The sequence below is a fragment of the Zootoca vivipara genome, chromosome 17, assembly GCF_963506605.1.
Source record: "Zootoca vivipara chromosome 17, rZooViv1.1, whole genome shotgun sequence".
Lineage (NCBI taxonomy): Eukaryota > Metazoa > Chordata > Lepidosauria > Squamata > Lacertidae > Zootoca > Zootoca vivipara.
The window spans coordinates 4654311-4681917 of NC_083292.1; the positions used below are offsets into that span (position 1 = coordinate 4654311).

The following is a 27607-nucleotide window of genomic DNA, read 5'->3' on the forward strand; positions in this document are numbered from 1 at the left end:
ATGTGTCTGGTCTTCTAATCTGCATTCATTTTGATTCGTTTGTGGTGAAGTTTTACAATGATGAGTGTTTACCTGATTTGCTTGTGGGATGTTTATTCATCTTCCTGTTAATAATTTGTCCGTCTCCCACTTTTCAATGTGTTTCCCCATTAATTTCCTAACTGCAAAAAAGTGTTTGTGTGTTAAGTGCATTGGTTGCCCCCAAGGCCACAGAGCATTTTAATCTATTTTAATTGTGCAAACCTACACTTGAATCCCTTCCGCAACATAACAGTCTGGAGGTGACTGCGCAGCAGCTGAGTTATAGCTCATGTGACTATTTTGATTTATCTTAACTTGCTCCTTCCCTGCATGGCTTTCTTACTGTGCCTTTAAGTGGTGTGGTTTTGCTGTGTGAGAGTGTGTGTGGCCAGAAACAGCAGCGGCAGTGCTGTCCGTGAGAGGGTGCAGTTTGTAAGAGGCTTTTTTTTTGTTCCTCCACCATGGCTGGCTGCTGCAGCTTGAAGAATGTGTGCGAATATGAAACTAACAAGGTTGTGCGCATCCAGAGCGTCTACTATGGGAGCCTCAAGTGGGCCATCCATTCTGTCGTCTTCATGTATGTCTGGTAAGTGGAACAGGAAAAGTTCAGATATGACAGCAGGGAAAACAAAGAGGGAAAGTTGGAAGCCTTGGAAAGAGCTCTACAGCAAAATCCATGGGATTTATGTCTCCAGCTCTTGATAAGGAAGGCTGGGGTTGAACTGTGCAAATCGCTCTGTCTACTTGGATCAGTTAAACTGTATCCAAGAGTTGTTTAAGGAGTTCCATCTACTATCTGAAAGTTAGTAAAGCTGGTTAAAATGTTAGCGACAGTTCATAAGATACTGCTTTAACAAAAGCATGTTAAATGTATAAATGTAATCAATCATATTAATTGTCAATGATACCACATTGGGGTGTTAGGGGAGGTATAGTACCTCTGGTGGGGACACATCATGCTCCTTTTGGGGTAGTCTGTTGATCTTTGGTCCCCACCCTGCACTCAAATCTCACCTGTGACTCCTAGTACCGTAGCTGTCAGCAGGCAACAGTGGTCACTATTCATTTTAGATACAGATGATGTTAGGTTAGAGCCGATAACTAATGAGGCTCAGCTGTCGGACTTGGCTGATAGCCCGGAACTGGAAGGGAGGCTTGCTTTGATAAAGGAACTGGCTGGGAGGGGTGAGCAAATGGCAGAAATAACTCAAACCTCAGAAGAGAGTTTGTCCGAGTCTGTTCCTAGTTCTTTAAAGTTACAGGAACGTAGGAGGGGAGGGTTACAGGATAAGAGGAAATGGCAATTACAGAGAGAGAGGCAGAGGGCGTTGTTCGAGCGTAGGAATAAAAGGAGGTGGACTCACGCTAGAGAGCTAGATGAGTCATCATCTGATTAACTAGTGGTCTTGAGCAGGAAGTTGCAGTCTTTCTTGTGGTTACTTGCCTTTGTTTTGTCTATTTGGAATAAAACTCACTATTTACACACAGACTGTGTGCTAGCCATTGCTGTTGCTTACAGCATGACTCATCTAACTTGCTGCTGAAGGGGAAGCATGTGGATTTAAGCAAGAATGGAAGAAAAGGGGAAGCAGCAACCGGCTGGGGATTTATCAGTCGGCGCAACAGCAATGGAGATGAAGTTAGAAGATAATACTGAAGCTCTCTGGGCAGAGAACCAAGAGTTGAAGGCAAGATTAGCACGGCTGGAAGGAGTGACCTCAGAACAAGCAAGACAACTCTCTGACTTATCTGGCAGGCAAGTGGCAAAGAATTTTGTTCCCCTTCCCCCACGTTTTAGTGGGAGCGGTGCAGAGTATGATTCATTTCGGGCTTCCTGCTTGTATTATTTAAGGCTTAAGGGAGAAGAATACAGAGATGATGATGCCAGAGTGGCCCTGGTGGTGGGGCTTTTGGAAGGGAAGGCGCGGCAGTGTATTGCCCCTTACCTAATGTCTAATGACCGAGTGCTCACCAACTTATCAGCCTTCTTGAAGCTTCTGGATAGCATGTTCAGGAATCCTGCACAAGAAGCAGAGTGGGAACAGGAGTTCTTGAGCCTTAAGCAAGGAAAGGGAACTGTAGCACAGTTCTGGTCCTCTTGTGTGAGACTTGCTAGACAACTAGGCTGGGAAGGAAAGGCCTTGGTTGGATTGTTTAAGGCGGGACTCAGTGAAGAGATTCGGGTGGAGTTGGCAAAAAATCCTGGGTTGAAGACCTTGGAAGAGGTGGCACAAGTCGCCTTGCAACTAGACCTGAGGTTCCAATCGCTGGACAGGTTGCGTAGGGGCCAAGGAAGGTCAGAGAGCCGCAGGACATTTGTGCCCTTAGAGCTGCCGGATTCACGAAGGGTGGAGGAAGAAGCACCCATGCAACGTAGTTCTATCAGAAGGGGTACAACACCTAGTATTACACACGCTGAGAGAGAGAGAAGGTGGAGAGATCGGTTGTGCCTTATCTGCGGCTCCCCCAATCACATGGCTCGTCAGTGTACTGTAGGAAGAAACCGAGGTGCGCTGTCTGGCACAAATGTAACAACACCTGGAGAGGGCATAGTGGAGCAGTCGGGAAACGAGATGACCCAGCCCGTTCTGGAGGCCTCGGGTTGGGGGAAAAGAGACCCAAAGGGCTTCCACCTGGACCGATCTTACCAGTAATTACAGCATTCGCAATGCTACGACTCCCAGATGGAAGGGGCGAGCGTGTGGAAGTTCTTATTGATTCTGGAGCCTCGACTGATTTTATAGACATGGACTTGGTGAGCAGGTTGGGAATAGAGACACAGTCATTGGAAGAACCTTTAGAAGTTAGAACAATTGATGGTAGAGTGTTGCTGTCTGGCTGTGTGTCAGAGGCCACAATGCCAATTGGTCTAGAACTGCCGGGACACCGAGAGGTCATTGCATTCCATATCACCAGGTTGAACTCCTACCCCGTGGTTTTGGGGATGAGTTGGCTATCCCGTCATGATCCGATGATCTCCTGGGGCCAGAGATCGATGACCTTTTCGTCAGTGTATTGCCGACTACATTGTTTGGGAATCAGGGCGGAGAAGAATGGTGAGGCCAATGGTACGCCAGACTGTGGTCCGCTCACTGGGGAAGAGAGACAAATACCCCCACAGTATAAGTCTTTTAGAGACGTATTCTGCGAGAAGGAGGCAGATCGGTTACCACCGCATCGCCAGTACGATTGCAAAATAGATCTGGTGCCAGGGGCTGAGATACCCGCCAGCCGTATCTACGCTATGTCAGAAGTGGAGTTGGCAGAACTGAGGGAGTTCCTGCGAAAAAATTTGGAACGGGGTTTCATACGGCCTACCAAGACTCCGGGAGGAGCTCCAATTTTCTTTGTGGATAAGAAGAACACTTCTGAGAAAAGACTTGTAGTTGATTACAGGAAGATCAACCAGCGCATGATTCCCAGTCGTTACCCGTTGCCACGAATTGGGGATTTGCTGGAAAGATTACGGTCGGCTAAAATTTTTACAAAACTGGACTTGAGGGGGGCATATAATTTGATACGAGTAAGAGAGGGAGATGAATGGAAGACGGCCTTTAACACCAGGTACGGCACATTTGAATATCTTGTCATGCCGTTTGGACTACAGTCGGGCACGGCCACCTTTCAGGCATTTATTAATTACGTGTTGTCCGACTTGTTGGATCGTTCGGTCCTTGCTTATTTAGATGACCTATTAATCTACTCGGAGAGTCTGGAAGAACACGTACAACATGTGAAGGAAGTGTTAGAGCGTCTAAGAGAACATCGATTGTACGCTAAGTTGGAGAAATGCCACTTTCACGTAACAGAAGTGGAGTTCTTAGGCTATAGAATCACCCCAGAGGGGGTGCACATGGATCCAGCAAAGGTTCAGGCAGTAGTGTCATGGCAAAGACCCAAGACTCGAAAAGATGTACAAAGATTCTTGGGGTTTGCCAATTACTATCGGAAGTTTATACCAAGGTACTCAGGCCTTACAGCACCGATAACAGATTGTTTGAAAGGCAAAAAGGCGTTTAAATGGACTGAGGAAGCCCAAAGGGCGTTTGAGAGACTTAAGAACTTGTTTGTGGAGGAAAGATACTTGGCTCATCCAGACCCGTACAAGCCGATGGTCGTGGAAACCGATGCTTCGGACAAAGCCATTGGGGCGGTGCTTCTCCAGGAAGATGACAAAGGGGAACTGAGACCATGTGCCTTTCACTCAAGGAAATTAAACTCGTCAGAACAAAATTATACTATATGGGAGAGAGAGTTGTTGGCAATAAAGGATGCTCTACAAACTTGGCGGCATTTCTTGGAAGGGGCGCAGCATCAGGTGGAGGTACGCACTGATCATAAAAACCTAGAGTACTGGCAGACGGCTCGTCAATTGAACCAACGACAGATTAGGTGGGCGCAATTCTTTGCCAGGTTCAATTTCCGGATTAAGTATGTGTCTAGTGCTCAGAACCAGCGGGCGGACGCATTGTCCCGAAAACCGGAGTATTCCGAAATAGAGACCGGGTTAGAACGGAGATTGATCCTGAGCCCCGAACAACTGCAGCTAGCAACAATGACGGCATTAGAACGGTCAGACTTTCTCCAACAAACGCAGAAGGATGGGTTCGCTCAAGAGAAGAGGAAGGCAATACGTAAGGGGGAAGTCCAAGGGAAGGAGTTTACTGAGAGAGGAGGGCTGCTGTACAAGGGGGAAGCTCTCTATGTGCCAGAGGGAGAGCTTCGTGCGAGGGTGCTGAGACAATGCCATGACAGTCCAACAGCAGGACATTTTGGGCAGTGGAAGACGGAACGTCTGGTATCAAGGGATTTTTGGTGGCCACGGATGCAGGAGGAGGTCAAGGAGTATGTCCGGGCATGTGAAGTGTGCCAACGGTCCAAAAGACCTCGCGAAACACCAGCCGGGCTACTTCAACCACTGCCCACACCACAAGCACCGTGGGAAGGCATTGCTATGGACTTTATCACTGATTTGCCCGAGTCGCAGAAACAGACAGTGGTTTGGGTGGTAGTAGATCTGTTCTCCAAGATGGCACACTTTGTTCCTTGCAAGAAATTACCGTCGGCACAGGAGACCGCGCAACTCTTCATAGAACATGTGTTCAAATTGCATGGATTGCCGCAGAAGATTGTGTCTGATAGGGGAACGCAGTTTACCTCCCAGTTTTGGAGGAGACTGATGCAATTGCTGAAGGTGGAGGTGTGCCTCTCATCGGCTCGGCATCCTCAGACAAACGGAGAGGCCGAACGGACGAACGCGACGTTGCAACAGTACCTACGTTGTTACGTGAATTATCAACAGGATGACTGGGTTGGGAAACTAGCGTTGGCTGAGTTTGCTTATAATAATGCTGTGCATGCTTCTACACAGCAGACGCCATTTTTTGCCTGCCATGGGCGACATCCACGGGTGTTTCCAGGTCAGGGAGATGGACTGGCAGTGCCTGCAGCTGAACAGTTCGCAGAAGAAATGGAAGCGTTGCACAGTATTCTGCGAGAACAGCTAGAAAAAGCGAAGGCTCTGTATAAGGCAGAAGCTGATAAACACCGGCAAGTGGGCAAGGAGATAAGGGTAGGGGACCAAGTTTGGCTATCCACTAAAGATTGGCCGAGCAAGGGACGTTGTAAGAAGTTACTGCCGCAACGGGTAGGGCCATTCGAAGTGTTGGAACAAATAAATCCTGTTTCATATAAGTTACGTTTACCGACTTCAATGAAGATGTATCCGGTGTTCCATCGGTCACTCTTATCGCCAGTAACGCCAAGACACCGGTATCAGAAGAGGAAGGAGCCACCACCTTTGCCCATCTGGGTGGAGGGTGAACCGGAATATGAAGTGGTTCAGCTATTGGACTCTCGTAGAAGGGGCAGGGGGGTACAGTATTTGGTGGCTTGGAAAGGGTACGGACCAGAGGAGAACTCATGGGTGAATGCGAGTGATATACATGCATCTAGGCTGCAGAGAGAGTTTCACCATAGGTACCCTAATAAACCCAAACCCCGGGGTTGGGTAGAGGAGCAGGCAGAACAGGCAGACTGGGAAGCTGAAGTGAATGGTGGGTTTGAAGAGGAGGAAGAAGTAGAAGAGTCGCAACCGGGTTGCAGTTATTGGGGAAGTGAAGAGGGAGAATGGTGGGAGGTATCTCATAACGCCCCAAGTAAGGAAGTGCGGAGGCGGGAGGAAGGAGAGGAGGCCCCTAGAGGGGGGGATGATGTTAGGTTAGAGCCGATAACTAATGAGGCTCAGCTGTCGGACTTGGCTGATAGCCCGGAACTGGAAGGGAGGCTTGCTTTGATAAAGGAACTGGCTGGGAGGGGTGAGCAAATGGCAGAAATAACTCAAACCTCAGAAGAGAGTTTGTCCGAGTCTGTTCCTAGTTCTTTAAAGTTACAGGAACGTAGGAGGGGAGGGTTACAGGATAAGAGGAAATGGCAATTACAGAGAGAGAGGCAGAGGGCGTTGTTCGAGCGTAGGAATAAAAGGAGGTGGACTCACGCTAGAGAGCTAGATGAGTCATCATCTGATTAACTAGTGGTCTTGAGCAGGAAGTTGCAGTCTTTCTTGTGGTTACTTGCCTTTGTTTTGTCTATTTGGAATAAAACTCACTATTTACACACAGACTGTGTGCTAGCCATTGCTGTTGCTTACAGATGCCAGTGCTTATGATATGAGGGCTAAGCTGTCACAGGAATGTGCAGGACAAGAGAAGCCTGTTGCTTGTTTCATTAAGAGCCTGAATACCGTAGAGAGAAACTACTGCACTACTAGGAGAGAACTCCTGGCAGTTGTAAAGTCCATTGGACATTTTCATTATTATCTGTATGGTAGGAAATTTGTGGTGAGGACTGACCATTCTTCCTTACAATGGCTATTTTGGTTCAAAAACCTGGGGCCTCGTATAGGGAACAGCTTCGACTGGCTGGCTAAACCAGGTGAGGGTAGCCAATGGGTCTCAAACCCTTGGTGAATGAGGGACTTCGCCTGCATGCAAAGACAGGCTCTGGCGGATGAAGCAGATGCACGCGCCATTTCTGCACATGCTGTAGAGGGAAGTGAGGGACAGACGGGGCTCGTCCACCTGGGAAGGGAGCCCATCTAAGAGAAGGAAACTCCTAACTCTCTGCTGCCTTGTGGGACATCTTCGGGAGATGAAAAGGCTCAGGAGTAAATGCTACACAAATCCAGAGTGTTGAGCTTTATATTTTTCCTTAACTTGTACACCTCTTTCCGGCAAGTCCTGCAACCAAGCTGGTGTCAAATGTATTGCTCTGCTTTCCTTTGGACCACATGAATGAGGCCAAGAGGTGGATCTTGTCGTCTGGGCAGCCCAGCACCTCCATACACACTGCGCAGACTTGCACCCCGGGAAGGTCACTTTGGTGCTGCTGCTAACACAGTGGTTTAACTCTCCCCCTGGAGGTGCACTCCATTGTCTCTCAAGACAGATTGAATGCCAACAACAAGATACCACATTATTTATACAGGGCTTTAAAGTGTTCAAAGCAGCTCACATGTAATAATGTACAGTACCGGTAATCTTTAGAACAACAACCCTTTAAGATAGGCTGCTAATCTTAGGCTGTGTTAACAGATGTTTGATGTCTGGATCATGGGAAGTACTGTAATGGCTCTGCTCTGTTCTGCACCGATCAGGCTCCAGTCCTGGGTGCCACATTTTAAGAAGGACATTGGCAAATTGGAGCATGCCCAAAGGAGGTTTGGGGGTTCTGGAAACCCCCATAGTACAATGAACAGTGGAAAGACCCTAAGTATGTTTAACATAAAGAGGAGAAAATGAAGGAGAGACATGATAGCAATATTTAAAGGTCTGAAGGACTGTCATGTGGAACATGGAGCGGGTTTGCTCTCTATTGCTCCAAAAGGAAAGAAAAAACAATTTGTGGAAATTGTTAGGGAATAAGATTGCAGCTAAAAATGTTTTTGAAGATGAAGTCCAGCCAACAGCGGAATAAGACTGCCTGTGGTCTCCCCTTCACTTGATGGCAAAGGACAGGAGAAGGGTGAATGGCCATTTGTCAGGATGCTTTTGTTGCACCCAGTGCCCGATTTATGTACAGTATAAGCTAAACAAGCTATAGCTTAGGGCCCCACTCTCTTGCCCCCCCCCATATTTCACTATTAGTATACTTCTTCTTAATTGTATTTCAGTTCAACAATTACTTTGATAAAATACATTATTTTGTGATGTGCTTTAGATACCTGTTAGGTCCATTGATTACCATATAGCATATGTTGTTGTTGTTGTTTAGTCGTTTAGCCGTGTCCCCATGGACCATAGCACGCCAGGCACTCCTGTCTTCCACTGCCTCCCGCAGTTTGGTCAAACTCATGTTTGTAGCTTCGAGAACACTCTCCAACCATCTTGTCCTCTGTCGTCCCCTTCTCCTAGTGCCCTCAATCTTTCCCAACATCAGGATCTTTTCCAGGGAGTCTTCTCTTCTCATGAGGTGGCCAAAGTATTGGAACCTCAGCTTCACGATCTGTCCTTCCAGTGAGCACTCAGGGCTGATTTCCTTCAGAATGGATAGGTTTGATCTTCTTGCAGTCCATGGCACTCTCAAGAGTCTTCTCCAGCACCATAATTCAAAAGCATCAATTCTTTGGCGATCAGCCTTCTTTATGGTCCAGCTCTCACTTCCATACATCACTACTGGGAAAACCATAGCTTTAACTATACGGACCTTTGTCGGCAAGGTGATGTCTCTGCTTTTTAAGATGCTGTCTAGGTTCGTCATTGCTTTTCTCCCAAGAAGCAGGCGTCTTTTAATTTCGTGACTGCTGTCACCATCTGCAGTGATCAAGGAGCCCAAGAAAGTCAAATCTCTCACTGCCTCCATTTCTTCCCCTTCTATTTGCCAGGAGGTGATGGGACCAGTGGCCATGATCTTGGTTTTTTATATAGCATATATTCAACACAAAAAACAGCAACAATTTGTTGTTGACAAAGGACAGCTGGACATATAAAGGGCCCCCATTACCTTCAGTAGCTTAGGGCCTCATCAAACCTAGATCCGGCCCTGGTTGCACCCTGCACAGCAGAGCCTGCACTGAGCAGGTCTAGTTGAACCCCTACCGTCCCAACTCTTATTGTTATTACTACTGTACTTTCCTCTTATCGCAGACACGGGATGAATGGACTAAACTGGACTGAGAGAGAACAATTTGCCAGATATTGAGGCCCCACCTGGCACTATCATATCACTTTAAGCAGGCATGGTCCCCCCCTCCCCCAAATCATGGGAACTGTAGTTTACCAAGGGTGCTAAGAGTTCCTCTCACAGGGCTACAGCTCCCAGAGTGGTTTACTCTTCCCTGGGTATTCAGGGAATTGTAGTTGGTCAATGCCCTTGACAAACTACATTCCCCATTGTTCTTTGGGGGGGGAGGTATGACTGCTTAAATTAATATGGCACTGCTTTAAATGTATAGTGCAGATGGGGTCACAGATTCAGGCAGGGACTGCCTGATCTTATAGCTCCACCTCGGACTTTAGGTCATATCCACACCATATATTCCAAGCACATGGCCTTCCCCCAATGAATCCTGGCAACTGCAGTTTGTTAAGGGTGCTAGAAATTGCTGGGGGAAGAAATGACAGTTAAAGCAGCATAAATGTGCTTTAAATGTACAAGTAAACACGTTGGATTTAACCACACCAGCCTGCTAGTCTCTGCACAGTCTGATCCAATGCGTGCTTATGCAGAAGTAAAGTTGCACTGAGTTCACTGGGATTTACTCCCTATTAAGTTTGCATAGGATTGCAGTTGAGAGTGCACAACTGCTGCAGAGTAAGTCACACTGAAATCAGTGGAGCTCATAAGTAAACATGTGTAGGACAACAGAAAAAGCCTACTAAACTGGTCTACTAAACCTGTGCTATTAGGATTTTATTTTTACAGCAAGGGGAAGGACTTTATTGTTTATTTATCACTCTGAACTAGAAAGCTTTGCATTTGCAACAACAGTCTTACATAGTGACCTCTAGAACATTTTAATCAATTAAACAGAACGGTAGCAACTGAGGTTAGGATCACACAGCCTTGGAAATAAAGACCCCAGAGCTGAGAATTTTTTCCTACTTGCATTGAGAAGTACTGCATTAAACTGATCTGGACATATTAATGTAGATTTGTTTCCGAGCATATAACTTTTGGCATTATTAGTCCTAAGAGAAGAGCCTTCTTCCAAACAAGCACAGCTTTGTAAGGCTGGGTGTGTGACCTTCTTTCCCACCCACACATCTAATGAATGCCATGATGTACAACCAGCCACTCTTAAAGGCACACTCTCAATGTAATAAATAGAGTGGTGGGTCTGTGTTGCTTTATGGCAAGAATAACAAATGGTGAAGCTGTGGCCCTCCAGATGTTGATGGATCGCAACTCCCATCAGTCCCAGACAGTGTGGCCAATGGCCTGAGGTGATAAGAGTTGGAGTCCAACATCTGGAGGCCCACATACCCGGTATCTGCCATGCCTGCTGTGTGTTTGTCACAAATAAGGGTTTTTAAAAAGACACACCTCACCCACAAAAAATGTACGTTATATTATAAAACAGGCATTCCCAAACTTCAGCCCTCCAGGTGTTTTGGACTACAATTCCCATCATTCCTGACCACTGGTCCTCTTAGCTAGGGATCATGGGAGTTGTAGGCCAAAACATCTGGAGGGCCGCAGTTTGGGGATGCCTGTTATAAAACAACCATTTTTTTAAAAAATGATGGACAGAACTCCATAACCTTGGAGCATCCATCGGCAGGTGAACTTTCATAGTGGTACAGGAACTGATAAATTGACTTGTCCTTCCATTCACCCATCTCTTTAGCGCACCTGGTCATCACAATTTATTTCCAACCCTCTGTGGCAGTATCTTGGGTTTGCATAATACAGGCAGTGCTGTAGCGGGGGGGGGGGGCAGGGCCGCCACCTGAAACTCTTTCTATTGTGTCTCTCCAGTGTTGTCCTTATTGCTGACAGGCGCTATCAGAGGAAGGACTCCGTCATCAGCTCTGTGCACACAAAAGTGAAAGGGGTGTCTCAGTCTGAAGCAAGGATCTGGGACACAGTGGAGTACACTCTCCCTATCCAGGTACGTCTCAGCTCCTTGACCAGGGAGCGATCTGCTTTTCAGTGACCTTCAGCTTTAGTTTATAAAGCAGAGGTTGGACACACTTTGAGTGTGCATTACAAATCCTGCCTGGAGATGCTGGGAATTGAACCCGGGGCCTTTCTGAACGCAAAGCAGGAGCTCTGTCCACTGAGCTATGGCCCTTCAGCAACATGGGAGGGGGGGGAAAGGTTCACCACACCAGGTATAGGGGAAAGACTGTAGGTCACTCTCCCATATCTTCATGATGTGAGGCATAGAGAGACGCCCACTTGAAATCTTCGAGAGCCGCTGCCATGCTACCAAGGCAGCATTCTGTTTCCCCAGAAAGATGGCAGTTCAGCGTTTGCTTGAATACCTTCAGTGGAAAAACCCCTTCCATGTTCTGAGGCGGACATCTTCTACAGTCAGTCTTCTCCCACACCCCCAATTTTGTTTTACTTTGTTGAACATCTAGAAAAAAAGAGGATAACTCCATAGCTCTTGATCCTGATGGTTTATCAAGGGAACTAATAGTACCACTGTATTTTGCTCTGGTCAGACCTCACCTGGAGTACTGTGTCCAGTTCTGGGCACCACAGTTCAAGAAGGATACTGACAAGCTGGAACGTGTCCAGAGGAGGGCAACCAAAATGGTCAAAGGCCTGGAAACGATGCCTTATGAGGAACGGCTTAGGGAGCTGGGTATGTTTAGCCTGGAGAAGAGGAGGTTAAGGGGTGATATGATAGCCATGTTCAAATATATTAAAGGATGCTGTTATGTACTGAGCTGAATCCTAGAACAATAGGATTCAGAAACAGCGGGAGCTACCCAATCCAACTCCAGGTGGAAGTGAATCCGCAACCTGATTGGCCTGCTGGAGCAGCCAATCAGGCGGCAGGCAGAAGTGAATCTGCTACCTGATTGGCCTGTAGGAGCAGCCAATCAGGCTGCAGGCAGAAGTCAATCCACAATATAATTGGCCCACAGGTGTAGCCCTGAAGTAGCCAATCACGCAAGGCCCATTGTGTAAATAATGTATATAAGCAGATGGTTTTGGGAAAAGAGCCATTCTTCTTCTCCTCTTCTCCTTGATGACTATGAGCTGAATAAAGAGCATGAAATTCACTCTCGACTCCGAGTACATTTCAGATGCCATGTAGAGGAGGGAGAAAGGTTGTTTTCTGCTGCTCCAGAGAAGCGGACACGGAGCAATGGTTTCAAACTACAAGAAAGAAGATTCCACCTAAACATTGGGAAGAACTTCCTGACAGTAAGAGCTGTTCGACAGTGAAATTTGCTGCCAAGGAGTGTGGTGGAGTCTCCTTCTTTGAAGGTCTTTAAGCAGAGGAATGCTTTGATGGTGTTTCCTGCTTGGCAGGGGGTTGGACTGGATGGCCTTTGTGGTCTCTTCCAACGCTATGATTCTATGATATTTTGCTTAGTCCCTAATAAATGTATTGCCTTCTTAAAAACTGTGTGACTTTGGGATTTGTGGCTTTTGACCCCCCCTCCAATGGAACAATCTTTTGAAGAGACCCGCTTTTAACCCCTTTTGTTCTTTCTCTTTTGCCTCCTTTTTGGTGCATGCAGGGAATAAATTCATTCTTTGTGCTAACCAATATCATCAAGACAGAGAACCAAGTCCAAGGACTTTGCCCTGAGGTAACTCAATTTTGTGAGTGATGTTATTACCGGTATCTGTGTGGAGAGGGAAATAAGCCATATTCTGTCACGGAAGGCTTTTTAATTAGTGTCTCGTTGCTACGGTGATCCTACATCATCAGGTGCTGATTCATCTTTCCCACCACAACCTTGTTAGATTTCAGAGAAACAAAAAACCTGTAACAACTAGTCCAGAATTTGTTCTTTGCATTCTCTGTTTGAGTTTGAATCTTTTGGCAACTGGCAAGATACATTCAGGGTTGCACATCTGCACATCTCAGAAGTTTTCTGTTCAGGCATGAAATCTTGTAACTGGTGTAGCAGGTTTCAGCAGCCCAAGGATCTCGGATTTCATTTTAGAAAAATGAAATTACCATTCCTAGTCCTTATGACCAGGAACATAGAAATATGCATTTTCAAGTGATGTTGAGCAGCGCTTAATGGAACCTAGTGCTTTGGTATAGCTCTTTACCCCACAGCTTTTACCCCACAGCTATTGGTCCCCAATCCTCAAGTCCTGCTCTTCTTCAGTTTTAATGATGGCTTCCTTCCTTCCTTCCTTCCTTCCTTCCTTCCTTCCTTCCTTCCTTCCTTCCTCCTAAGGTCCCAGGGTACATTACAATGATAAAAAACAATATAGAAAACAGTTTAAAACAACCTACTATCAGGAAAATAAGGTGTGTTGTAAAAATATACACCTCAAGTGGTAGACAAAGGAAATAAAAGCTTTCTCCAAGGAGGCCCGCCTGATGTCTTTGTTACATATCTTGAGGCGCCAGGTGTTGTGTATTGAGTCAAATGATTTTATATCTGTATTACTATTGTCTGTATTTGCATTAGGGTAAAGTAACTGCCTTTTTGTTCCCGAAGGTACAGCTACTATTGGTTCATTTAAGCTGCTGTATTTGGATCCTCTGTCTTATTGGTTATAGGGACCCAGGTGGCGCTATGGGTTAAACCATTGAGCCTAGGGCTTGCTGATCAGAAGGTCAGCGGTTCGAATCCCTGTGATGGGGTGAGCTCCCGTTGCTCGGTCCCAGCTCCTGCCAACCTAGCAGTTCGAAAGCACCTCAAAGTGCAAGTAGATAAATAGGAACCGCTACAGCGGGAAGGTAAACGGCTTAGTCATGCTGGCCACATGACCTGGAAGCTGTACGCTAGCTTCCTCGGCCAATAATGCGAGATGAGCGCGCAACCCCAGAGTCAGTCACGACTGGACCTAATGGTCAGGGGTCCCTTTACCTTTACCTTTTAACTGCCTTTTGGTTCCAGAAGGTACAGCTACTATTGGTTCATTTAAGCTGCTGTATTTGGATCCTCTGTCTTATTGGTTTCCTCCAAAAGGCAGCACTGTGATTGCCTGATATTGTTCCCTCCAAAATATATCCCTTTCTAGCTAGTCCCCAGTCCCTATAAATGTAGCTTTCCTCTCCTCAGAGCTCAGTCTTGTTTGCTTTAATAAAGAAGCGTTACTAGAGAACTGTCTCCAGCACATTATGTCAAGAGAGCTGAAATCACGAACCCCACGTCACAACACCAGGCAAAAACATTCCTCTTTTCCTGGGCCTTTGGCTAGTTAAACAATCTAGGGCCTTTTAAACTGGGGGGTATTGTTTTTGTTTGTTACTGTGTTGTGCATTTTTGTGTTTTTATATTGTAAACTGCCCTGTGATCCTCAGATGAAGGACAGTATATAAATTTAATAAATAATAAAAATAAAAAATGCCTTGCTGAGAGTGAGACAGACCAAAGTAGGACCGCATACAACCAAGCCTGGGAACTGTAGTTTGTCACGGGTGCTTGGAATTGTAGCTTTGTGAGGGGTAAACTACAGTTCCCAGGATTCTTTGGAGGAAGCCATGTGAACATACAGCGTGTTCACAGCCAGGGGGCTCTGGCTTCCGTTGGTGTGGTCTGAAATGAAGCATTTCACAACGCTAGAAATTAAAGCACATATTGTATGTTTACTTTCCCCCTTGTTCCTTTTGCTCAGTTTCCCCTTGCCAAAGCTGTTTGCTCTACCGACAAGAGCTGTATGAAAGGTCGTGTGGACCCTCAGATTAATGGTACGTGGGTTTAATGTTTGTAATATGCTGCAGAAAAAAACTAAAAGAAAATCTAGTTGCTTTTTTAATTTTCATTTACAAAGTTCAACAAGTTTTACAGCCAACAATAATGAAACTTTACTGCAACAGCAACTTAAACTTGAGGTGACTCCAACTCCATACCTTATGATAAAATGTTCAGTTTACTTGTCACTTGATTAAGAAAGGCTAATTTGTTAATTATATGGGGCTAACACATTTTATCGGTGCAGCCACGCTGTGTGATGCGCTAAAAAGCAGATTAAAGGCCCATAAATGGGATTTGTTCAAGACAGGGCATAGGATTAAGTGTGAGGTTGTGCAACTTCTTTGCCATACATTCAGTGTGTAAATCACATTCAAAGGAGCTGCCACAAAGATTCCTTTAGGGCAGGGATTTTAAACGGGGGTCCCTCACTGTCCCTGACAATGAGGTACGACTGCTATTTCTTTACTGTGGTTAACAAACCTCACAGATTTATAGTTAAAAGATCTGGAAACACTGGGAGTAATGTAACTTCACATGCATTTTTAAAAAGAATTCATTGGACATTCCCTATGGAAAATGGGAGATTTCTGAAGGCTACTTTACTGGTGATATTTGATGGCCACCTGCCTGTCAATCATAACCCACTTTGGATTCAGTTTTGCCTACAACAGGATTGTAAAAAACACACACACAAACACACACAGCTGACAGATACATAGATAGATTTCTTACAAACTATATACTGTAAGCTTCAAATCTTGGCATTTCATGGGCAGTTTCAAAGTTCCTGTGGGTGGCAGAGAGGGCCAGAAAACAGCTTGTGACATGTCCCAGAGATTGCCCTTGGTGTGGAGATTGTGTGAGTAGTGTGGTTGCTTGCTGTGACATCTGGATTTGTATTCTGCTATTATGTGCCGTAATATTTCCCTTACCTGTAATGTTCCTAATCCGTGCCTATAAAAACAAATAGTTTAAAAGCAAGCTCTGGTATTTTTTTAGTGAAAACAAAAACCTCAACTAGCAACAAGGTTATATTCCATCAATGAAAGCTGATTTCTGCTCTCTACAGGAATTCAGACCGGCAAATGTGTGAACTACAACACAACCATCAAAACATGTGAGGTTGCAGCTTGGTGCCCGGTGGAGTCAATTAAAAGGGCTCCAGAGTAAGACAGGTTTTTTCCATAGCAGTCTGTGTGTGCCCTTTTACTGCGAGGGGGATGGACCTCAGGCTGGGGCTGCCTGGCCCCTGGTACTCTCCCCAGGCCACGCCCCTCACGGGCTCTGGGTCACCCCTTGGTTGACCCTGGTTCAAATGTGCAGGTTTCCCACCTGCAACTGGTGTGCCACCGTGAGAACAGGATGCTGGAGCGGGTGGGCCGCTGGCCTGATCCAGCAGCCTCTTATCTCTGATCGTGCCTCTCGCTTGCTTAGATGAGAGAGATGTGTAAAAAGTCTCCTACCACACAAGGGTAAAATTTACATCCATTGATTCACCTACTTCTGCTTCTTGCTCTGCTCACCACTGGCATATGGCCCCTGAAATGTTGCCCAGTTGGGAATGCGGCTCTCAGGCTTAAAGCTCCCCCCTCCCCCCGCTTTACTATGTTCAGCATGTGGGCCCTTGACACTGTCTCATTCCTGCTGATACTGATAAAAGTCACTCAAATATATTTACAAGTCTAGAAACAACTAGGAATCCCATTCGCAGATCCTGTGGCTTTCCCACCCATTCAGCTTCAAATGCATAGCAGCTTTCCAGCTAATACTGTCATTAAACTATATGATGATACTTAATAAATGGGACCTTATTTTTTTTGAGATCTTTCATCCTTGTCTGGGGTCTCATTTTAGGCCTGCCATTCTGAGAAGTGCTGAAAACTTCACCGTGCTGATAAAAAACAACATCCACTTCCCGAAATTTAATTATACAAAGTAAGTGCATACAAAGTAAGTCCATGGGGTCACGAAGAGTCGGACACGACTAAATGACTAAACAACAAAGTGCAGACATGTGTTACAGCTGCCCTCATTTCCCCATTTTTGGTAAATTGTTTTTACTATTACTGCCTCTGAGGCAATGTTGGGGGTGCCTGTTTGAAATTGGTGCTTGTGTGACTTGCTGGAGCCATCTCTAGGGTCCACCTGTCCCCCCCCCCCCCCATCTTGTTTGCATGGTTTACGTGATGGAGCCGTGGGCTCATTCACACTGCTCCGATTCTCCTGCTGAGCTCCTTCTCTTACCCAGGTAGAATCAGCAAACCACTAGCCTGCCCTAGTTTACTGTTACCACCAAACCAATGTCTATGGTTTGTTTTGCTCCAAGCAAGGCACAGTGGCTAAGCAAAGAACAAAACCTGGTTCATGCTTCCTTCATCTGATTCAGACCAGGAGTAGGAGGCATTTGAGGAGGATGACTTGGAAGGCCGGGGTGGGGTGGGGAGAAATTTATGCCACACAGCCCTGTTGACGATTCCTCCTCTGTGCTCAGACACACAACAAGGTGGGAGTCCTGGGGGCCGCTCCTTCCCTGCGGACAAAGGATAAGGAGGGCTCTGGGGCACAACTTGGTCTAACAGAGCAAGAGGATTCAGAGGGGAAGGTGGGTCTAGCATGGTTTCTGAGAGAGAGGCAGCACAGGGACAGTTGTTATTTCAAGTAGCTGATCATTCTTTGTTTAAAAACTTGGTGGGGAGGCAGGAAAACTCATTGAAGCAACTTTGCAACTCTTGCTACTAATCTCAGACTCCTGGTCCTTGGCTCTTGCCAATGAACTTATTGCTGTTACTCTTTTGCCTTGTAAGAGCACCTGGACCAGGCTCTGCTCTTTATTAGCCGCTGTTTGTATTGTTAGACCACTATAATAAAAACTCACTTCTGCACTTTCAAGCAAAGAAACCTGTTAATTGGTTTTGAGTGGGGGCCAGGACATTTGGCTTCAGATCATGGGTTGTTGGGAGCAAAACAAACCATTGGTGCCGGCTTGGACATCATGCAAAGAAAAAGCCCATGGTTTTCTGCTTGTGCCAGGAGAGTGGTTGGGCAATGTGCAGTAGCACTTGCATGCATGGTAAGCTATGGATTATGGCTTACCGCGATGTCTGAACATAGCCACTGCTTCTAAAAGTTACATCCACCACTATCCTACTCCTGGCTTAAACTGCACAATATGTTATCAGCTTTTTGAAAGTCACAAAAATTCCTAGCCTGCAAACATTTTTTGCCAAGTGGCTTGTGCTTCCCTATAGGCTGCAAATGAGGAGAAATTATTTCAACTGCAGCCAGCACAGACATGCAGGCTACTGCCTCTTAGCAGACTAGTAAAACTTTTTGCAGGCTAGTAACTTTTGTAGGTTTATTCACAAAGCTGATGACGTATTGTGTAGTTTTGGCCTCCAGTAGAGTTGTGGTACTATAGATACAGTGGTACTATAAGAAAAGAATAATGAAACTGTTGTGATAGAATTTCCCCCAGCTCTTTTTAATTTTCTTATAAACACTGGGCAAAGTCAGCCCAGCTACAATTCATTTTGTGTTGCCTGCAAAATTAAAACAACACTATTTCCCTCCCATTGTCTGCAGAAGAAACATTTCACCGGATTTTAATATTTCCTGTACATACAACAAGTTCAGTGCTCCGCATTGTCCAATTTTCCGGCTGGGAGATATTCTCCAAGCAGCAGGAGAGAACTTCTCAGAAGTGGCTGTTCAGGTCTGTGTCTTCTGTTTTGGCTATAGAAGGCCTGTCTGTATTATGCCCCTGCTCACTTGGCTGTGTACAGCCCATACATTTGAAACACATTCAAAGCCATGACCATTAAGTCCAGTCATGAATGACTCTGGGGTTGCGGCGCTCATCTCGCTTTACTGGCCGAGGGAGCCGGCGTTTGTCTGCAGGCAGCTTCCGGGGTCATGTGGCCAGCATGACAAAGCCGCTTCTGGCGACCCAGAGCAGCGCACAGAAATGCTGTTTACCTTCCCGCTGTAGCGGTACCTATTTATCTACTTGCACTTTGACATGCTTGAACTGCTAGGTTGGCAGGAGCAGGGACCCCATTGTGGGGATTCGAACCGCCAAACTTCTGATCGGCAAGCCCTAGGCTCTGTGGTTTAACCCACAGTGCCACCCACGTCCCTCTCAAAACAAAGATTTTCCTGCAAAGATTCTGAGCACTCTAGTTTACCCACTCACAGAGTTACCATTCCCAACCATCTTTAACAAGCTACAGTATCCAGAATCAACTTTAAGGGAAAGGAAGTTCTTCATATGCACTTTAAAGATAAAGTGCAAACTGAATTATTTCTTCCTTCCTTTTGATAAACTTTCAGTCTGTCAAGAGATGGTTGGGAAGCCAATTGGCATAAGGACCAAATATTTATTTCTATTTCAAGGTCTGATCTACTGCTCACTTTTCACCAACTTGGGAGTGCAACGGTGTCTACCCCCATTGATGATCAGCTCCATGTTAAAAGTACTTATCTTGCTCTCTCTCCCAAGGGTGGCATCGTGGGCATCGAAATTAACTGGGATTGCAACCTGGACAAATGGCTTCACCGCTGCGAACCCAAATATGGTTTCCGGCGTCTGGATGACAAAAAAACAAACGAAGCCTTGTACCCTGGAAACAATTTTAGGTAAAACATGCTTTTGAAGACTTTGCTGTGTTGCAGCCATCCCCAACCTGGTGCCCTTCAGGTGTTCTGGACTATAACTGCCAGCAGTCCTAGCCAGCAGCTGGGTGCAGAATTTAGCATCTTGAACACTTCTGTTGTTTCCCCGCCTCCCCCATACTCTAAATATTTCTAGTTTCTAGGTCTCTTGGCTGCAAAGGTTTGAAACAGCACAGGTGATGCCAGAGAGGGGCTGAAATGGGCTCTCCCCTGGCCACAAGAAGATAGGGCTACAGTTTCCTGCATTGTTTTTTTTTCTTCCCAAGACTAGCAGCTGAGAAACCTATCCCAAACAAGACAAATGTGTGCAGATTTGCTTGACTTGCATGCATTTTTAAAACATTGATTTCCCCTCCCTCTTACAATGTGCATTTTGAAATGGGCTTATTTGGGGATTTCAGCGATTTGGCAATTCTGAAAAACCAAAGGCCTTTCACACCAAAGTCATCTGCCACCTACCGCAGTCATGCTGATAAAGAACACAGGATGTGTCCCCGCCTCATGACAGTCCCTTTGCTGACTGCTACTAGACTGACTGCCCCACTTCCCCTTTTCCCCTTTTACTCCCAATTTGGTGCTAGAGAATGAAGCCAATCCTGGCTTGCACTGTAGGCTGAGGGGGGGGGGTGTCACTGGGAGGCTGCACCCCAGCTTCCCAGGAAGAACGGGGCAGCAAGGGGAAGACCAGTGGGGCCCCTTCCACTGGCCATAGAAGGAGGAGCTGCAAGGGAGCTTTAAAAAATTTCTTCTGGCTGCCATTTTTCACTGGGAGCAGAAAGCTGGAAAGAAGTGTGCTCTGGTCCCATCCATAACTTGAGAATGAGGGCTGCTGGGGTGGGTGATAGGTGTCTATTGCAGCTTTCCCATGCCTGATGTTTTCTAGGGCAAAATGGCTCTGTTTGATGGGAGTTTTACCAAGTCAAGGAAGGCTGGTCTTTAGGAGATTTATATATCCTGCTTACAAAATGAGTAATTTTGTGGGTCTTGCACAGGATATTCCCATGACGATTTGCACCCCATGACATTCTAAATCAGGCACCCCCAAACTGCGGCCCTCCAGATGTTTTGGCCTACAACTCCCATGATCCCTAGCTAACAGGACCAGTGGTCAGGGATGATGGGAATTGTAGTCCAAAACATCTGGAGGCCGAAGTTTGGGGATGCCTGTTCTAAATCCACACATCAGAATGGGCTCCTTGCTTTGGGGACAGGAAGTTTCCCGTGGGGAATCCAAAATAACTTTGCCAGAAGCATCAACAGCTTAGCTCTGTGCTTCCCAGTAAAGCATGCCTGAGCCCAGTGACTGGAAATCCCACAACGGACAATCAAAGTTCATTTAGTCTTTATGCTGTGAGGAGAAAAGCAACTACGTAGTACAAGGGAGGGTGGTAATCTGATGACTCACCAGAGTGTGCTGTACTGTGAGCGGAGAACTTGCCTAACAGTGTATGGAAAGCCAAATTGTAATGGCCTTTGTGTTCTTTGCAGAGAGAGGATTTGGGGTTCTGGTGTCTGATAATAAGTGTGATGGGGGTTGCAAGTTCCATACAGGTGTGTTGTGTGAGGAAGGAAGCCATCTTCCAGTGATCTTTGGAGTCCAGGCCAGTGCTCACCTCATCCAAACTGCTCTTACAATACTTTGTCCAACTGTGTTGTTTGGTCCTTGCAGATTTGCAAAGTATTACAAGCAGGCTGGTGGGAAGGAGGAGAGAACCCTGATCAAAGCCTATGGCATTCGCTTCGATATCCTCGTGTTTGGCATGGTAAAAGGAAACTCATCCTGACTTTCTGCTGTTGCTTTTCAATCATGTCAGAGAAATGGGAATTTGAAGGCCAGATTATGCATGACATCATTGGCAATTGCATGATTTTAAAATTATTATTTGTATACAGTGCTTGTTTTCTTAAAAAAATGTTTAGGGATACTCTCATTTTGACTCAAGAAAATCACAATTTTATAGTTCAAATCGGGGGAAATAAATACAGTAAATGGACAAAAGTACAAAGATTCACAAAATGTTTAGGGGTTTTGGTACCCCGTGTCCCCCCAGAAAAAAGCACTGTTTGTTTGTAAATAGCAGACAATGGAAGCCTGAACTGGACTAGGGTTGTGGCCGTGTGGGGAGGGGGCATAACCTTTTGCCATCTGTATTTGCTATTTTCACGGGAAGGAAAGCTAGTAGGACTTTGTGTTAGGAGGCAGTTTACCCACCATTTGGTTTTCCTTTGGTATGTATTAAATTTAAAAAAAAATGGGGTGGGGGAATTGAGGGTCCTCCTAACATTGATATAAAATCTGAAGAGCTGCTCATTTTTCTTGCCACAGCAGCAGGATTGTCAGTTCCTCAAAAGTGGAAAACACAAACTGTTCTTGAGATTGCTGTATGCTGCAATAATGTGTGGAACATTATTACTCTGGAAAAGGTCATGCTCAAAACATGCTCTTTGGCAAAACTCTTGTCACCTTTATAAATCATTCTGACATGGAGTATTCTCCACCATTGCATCATCTTCAGGTATGGGCTTCATGATGTGTGGATGCTGATGGTTCTGTTGTCAGCGATGGCTGTCTCCTTTCTGCTTGCAGGCATATGGAGGGAATCAATTCCCTGTAAGGGACAGAAGAGCCAGACACCAAATTCATAGATACTTTTATGTATTCTGAATATGCAGCATGCCCAAGAACTTCACATCTTGAATTTTTCTCTGTGTATGTTTGTTGGTGTACCATTTTATTGTTGCATATAAACAAACATTTATTTTAAAAAAGGAAAATAATTGGGCTAGATGGACCTGAGGAAGCAGTTTCATGTGCTTATATTTGACACTTTGGATGCCACTAATTTTTTATTATTTTATTCACCTTGATTTTATCCCAGTTTAATTTCTAACTTGAATTAGAGTGTAGCTTGTTTGTATTTTGCAGTTTTGTGCCCTGGTTCAGTTCTCTCTCCTCATCCACATAGTGGCCCACTTTCCTTTTTCTGGAAGCAGGCCTGACTCAATCTATGAAACTGACGCTGAGGCTTCCCCATTCTCAGAGAAAAGGGGTGAAAATCAATTACTGCCTTTTAGGAAAAAACAATAATCTCTTTTGTTCTCTGTTTCCTTTTCTTCCAACCCCGACCCCCCACCAAAGGCCGGACGATTTGATTTCTTTGAGCTCCTGGTATATATTGGTTCCGCACTCTCCTATTTTGGCCTGGTAAGAGACTGTTTTATATCCCTTGGCATTCAAGTGGGGGTGATTTCAGCACAAATTGCTTCAGTTAAGAAAACTGAATCCGCATTCTCTTGAATTTTTTCCTTCTTCACAGGCACAGTTTGTAGTTGATTTTCTCATTACTTCATATTCATGCCGTTGCTTCAAGTACAACCCAGTGAAAGAATATTACATCAAGAAAAAGTGTGAGTTGGTGCCGGGACCAAGATGGGTAAGAAATGCAATTAAGTGCAACATCCTGCAGGCACTTATGGATATAGCTAGGGAATTCACCTCACTGCTAGAAAAGAAATGCTGGATTTGGACATCACACTAAACTGTGGTTTAGTGAGATATGAGTGTACCTAATCTCCCCTTGTGCTACTCTCTTCACCTCCGACACAACTGGGAGTTTTTTGAGGTTTTGCTTCTGCTTTTGGTTAACCACCAGGCTTGGAACTGTAACTACCGTAAGCTATAGTTAGTTTAAAATAGCCATTCTCTGAAACCAAGAACTGAAGTTGGCTTGTTTGAAACCAGTCATAGTTAAGGTAATCCACAGAATCTAGTTTTCCGTGTGTTGTTGACTAGCCAGGTAAATGACTATAGTTAGGTGGCCAAACAAAGTGTGGTTAATGAAGGGGTCTGGTTTTAATTCCAAGCCATAGTTAAAACCAACCAAGGTTCAGAAGCTGGCGACAAAGCCTGGCTTCTGATCATGGTTTGTTGACAGTAAATATACCATAGTTAAGAGACTGAGCATGGTTTTGACTGCCAAACAAACCATGGCCAATCCAACAATAAACTATGGCTAAGTATTAAGTGTGAACAGGGCACTGAGTAACAGCTGCACTCTTACTGCTTAGTTGTAAAATGATAATTTGGAAAGGTCCAAACAAGCTATAGTGCTAAGTGTAAGATTCAGACAAATTGCTGCCTGTCCTCATCTTCTATCTTCTATTATTGATACATCTGAAATAACAAGTTCATTCAGTGAAACACTTGGGTTGATAAAACGCCTTTGCTTGTTTTGTTGGGCAGACTCTACTTTATGTGACTTTTGTTGATGAGCCACACATCTTTATGATAGACAAATTTTTGAGGACGAGCCTACAGAAAGTTAAAGGCGAGGTTATTCACGTGAGTTGGGGTCTTCCTTTTTATATGTGCGTACCTGTCTGCCTGTGTATCTACATACAGATTTGTGAACAGGTGAAATGTTTTCAGAGGCTTGAAGAGGGTGGGCTAGCCTACGCCAACCTGGTGCCCTCCAGATGTTTCGCACAACTACTCCCATCAATCGGTCCCTAGTTTAGTATTAGGAAAACAGTTCTTAGCAAGCCTTGAACTTGTACACGCTTTCCTTCTCTAGAGTGCCTGTGTGGATGAGACAGAAACCTCCCACTTTAGATTATTCTTTGTTTTAAACGGATGTACAGAAATACATTTTTGTGTGTGAGAGTGTATAAACACACACACACACACACACACACACACACACACACACACACACACAATTCCTGTATATAACTAATGCATAAAAACAAAGCATCATAGTCAAACAATATTGGTTACATGAGCAATCAAGAAAAACAAAGGAATTATATACACCAAGGATGTTCACTCAATCCTTCTATTGTTTCCAGAATCTATATGGTTGAATATTCCTGTGTATGCATCACAAAACTGCTCCATTTTTCAATAAAAAATAATATTCCCATGTTCTTACTATATTTATTAATTTTAACATGAGTCATTTTTCATATACACTATCTAATCTTCCAAAGTTGGAATCACTTCCATTTTAGATTAATTCCCATTTGCCATGTTGTCTAAACACAGACAAGCTGTCATTAATGTTGACTGTGGTTAGTTGAAAGAAGCCAACCTCAAATCACTGTTTATGAAACTGGTCTGCTTCAACTAACTGCAGTTACAGGTAGGTAGCCGTGTTGGTCTGAGTCGAAGCAAAATAAAAAAATTCCTTCAGTAGCACCAACTAAGTTTTTATTTTGGTATGAGCTTTCGTGTGCATGCACACTTCCTCAGATAGACCCTTATGTATATACAGAGGGTGGTGGGGGTGGGTGGGAGTGGGTGATGGGCTGAATTGGAACTCATTACCAAGCTTAAAACCATGGAGCCACCTGGGATGAACAAAGACATAGGATTCTTATCTCATTATGCATGATCAAGCTTTCTTTAGCGCCTCAGCCCTTGCTTTTCCCCCCGCAGGACCAATTGCAGTCATCAGCAGTCGTTAACAGCCATCTACAGGTTTACCACTCCCATCAGCCCATCACCCATTCCCACCCACCCCCACAACCCTCTGTATATACATAAGGGTCTGACTCTTCTGTTTCAAGTGTATCTGAAGAAGTGTGCACGCACACGAAAGCTCATACCAAAATAAAAACTTAGTTGGTCTTTAAGGTGCTACTGAAGGAATCAACTAACTGCAGTTATGATTAACCACAGTTTAGGATTTGGGTGATACATTAATCAGGGCGCACAAACCCGAGGCTCACTCTGGTCATTCTGATAATGCTAAAACAATGGTTTAGTGTTATGTTCCAACTCAACCAGTATGGTAGAGCCTTCGGTGCCGTGGCTCATGTGTCACATTAAGCAAAACCGTGGCTAAGCATGAATGAACAGGCGTGCAGATACAAAGAGGAAAAAATTCTGGTCATTTCTCTGGCAGCAAGACCAGGGGAGGACTGAAGCAACCACAATCCCCCCCCAACTCATTTATTCATGCTTAACCATGGTTTGGCTTAACATTATATGCTAACTGGGCCATTGCCTGTGATGCACCTGTTTGATCAGAGACTGGAGCAGGCCTGAGAAAAGGAATGTGTGTAACTTTGGCAATGGCTTCATCCTACAGCTTTCAATGTCTGATGTCCTAAGAACATAATGAGAGCCCTGCTGGATCAGGCCAAAGGCCCACCTAGTCCAGCCTGCTGTCCTCACAGCACTCCACCAGGTGCCTCTATAGGAGACCTGCAAGACCCATCTCAAAAAGGATATGGCAGAGCTGGGGAAAGGATGGGAAGGTGCAATAAACATGACCAGGGGTTTGGAATATCTTCCCTGGGGAGAAAGGTTAAATGTGTGTGTGTTCTTAGAGCCCCCTTAGTGACACTGGCAAAATTAAAGAGCTGCTGTCTAGCATGAGTAAGCCTGTTATGTTCAATACAGCTAAGTTTGCGATAAAAGCTTTCCAATACAGCAATGCAGGAATCTTCGGCCCAAAGTGGGACTTGAACTCACGACCCTGAGAGTCTCATGCTCCATCTACTGAGCTACATGCAGACACATGTATGTATCATATATGCTATATTAAAAAGGTAAAGGGGCCCCTGACCATCAGGTCCAGTCGTGTCCGACTCTTGGGTTGCAGCTCTCATCTCGCTCTATAGGTCGAGGGAGCCGGCGTTTGTCCGCAGACAGCTTCCGGGTCATGTGGCCAGCATGACAAAGCTGCTTCTGGCAAACCAGCGCACGGAAACATCGTTTACCTTCCCGCCGGAGCGGTCCCTATTTATCTACTTGCACTTTTGATGAGCTTTCGAACTGCTAGGTGGGCAGGAGCTGGGACCGATCAACGGGAGCTCACCCCGTTGCAGGGATTCGAATCGCCGACCTTCTGATCAGCAAGCCCTAGGCTCAGTGGTTTAGCCCACAGCGCCACCTGGGTCCCTCATATGCTATATTACATGCACTTTATTATGCTTTTCTTAATAACTTTTCTTGCATGCTAAAATCCATTGGCTTACTCTTTTCTTTGTGTCTATAAACTGTATTTGGTTGACCAATAATTTTTGATTTGTTTTGATTGCAGAGGAATACTGGTGATTTTATGCGTGCTGCCAAAATCCAGCTGCAACATCCGGATGAAGTTGTGTCTCTTGTTGGGAACTCTGAAGAGATGCAGCCTCTTCAGAGCCAAGGGGGACCTGCTGCTTCTTCTTCTTCCTCCTCCTCCTCCTCTTGTGAGCGCCCTGCCTGGTGCAGCTGTGGGAAATGTCGTCCAGCCAAGGGCTACTGGGAGCAGCTCTGTTGCCGAAGGAAAAACGGGGCCTGCATCACAACTTCTGATCTGTTTGAGCGACTTGTCCTTTCCCGGCCGATGCTGAAGTTTGTTCTCCTCTACAAAGAGCCCTTGTTGGACCTGAGTGGCGAGGCATCCAACAGGCAGTTTCGGCACTGCGCTTACAAGCAGTACATTGACTGGCGCTTTGGGGAGGAGGACCTGGAAGAAAGGGCTCTGATCCCCAACTGCTGCAGGTGGAAAATCCGGGATGCCTTCCCCAGCGAGAACGGCGAATATGCTGGCTTTGTGAAAAAGGCCTAGCGGACCGTGGAGACTCTGCACTGTGGCTTTGGGGACAGAACAGATTCAGAGGGCGAGGCAGTGACCCCTTTTGCAAAAAAAACAAAAAACCACCTCTTCAACAATCCTGCCATTCTGTGCTTCTTGTTCCAATTAATCAAAGTCAGCACTTGCAGAGCAGCATGGTATAGTGGTTAGAGTGATGGATGAGGACGAGTTCAAATCTCCAACCAGCCACGAAGCTCACACTGGATGACTTTGAGCCAGTCACCCTCTCTCAGCCTAATTTACCCCGCAGGGTTCTTGGGAGGATAAAAGGATTGGGGAAGGAAGAACCACATATTCTGCAGCCCAGAATTCCTTGGACAAAGAGTGAGCTATAAATGCTCACTGGTATAAATTTCTTCCTGGTTGACCCTTGAACTGAAAAGTCATTTGGCTTCTCCTCCTCCTGGTAGCCCCTGCCAAAATAGAGAAGAAGATGCTGATGAAAGCGGGTCACAGATGAGAATAAAGCAGATTTTGGGA

The 27607-nt window shown here is 45.5% G+C and overlaps 1 protein-coding gene across 1 annotated transcript; it reads left to right on the forward strand.

The window, feature by feature from the left end:
- On the forward strand, positions 1 to 27466 carry P2RX7 (purinergic receptor P2X 7). Its single transcript, XM_035097884.2, has 13 exons — positions 1 to 607; positions 10999 to 11131; positions 12723 to 12794; positions 14788 to 14860; positions 15937 to 16033; positions 16722 to 16802; positions 18450 to 18579; positions 19366 to 19502; positions 21208 to 21301; positions 22678 to 22743; positions 22856 to 22972; positions 23782 to 23880; positions 26588 to 27466. The coding sequence occupies exons 1-13, from the start codon at positions 483 to 485 to the stop codon at positions 27098 to 27100; spliced, it is 1737 nt and encodes a 578-aa protein (XP_034953775.1). The 5' UTR covers positions 1 to 482; the 3' UTR covers positions 27101 to 27466.
- The last annotated feature ends 141 nt before the right edge of the window (positions 27467 to 27607 follow it).

Excerpts from the sequence above, each read along its gene's own strand:
- P2RX7 (XM_035097884.2), top strand. The coding sequence starts at position 483 with ATGGCTGGCTGCTGCAGCTTGAAGAATGTGTGCGAATATGAAACTAAC. Across the intron at positions 16,034-16,721 it reads TCAATTAAAAGGGCTCCAGA|GCCTGCCATTCTGAGAAGTG; the intron begins GTAAGACAGGTT and ends GTCTCATTTTAG. Across the intron at positions 23,881-26,587 it reads TTAAAGGCGAGGTTATTCAC|AGGAATACTGGTGATTTTAT; the intron begins GTGAGTTGGGGT and ends TTTTGATTGCAG.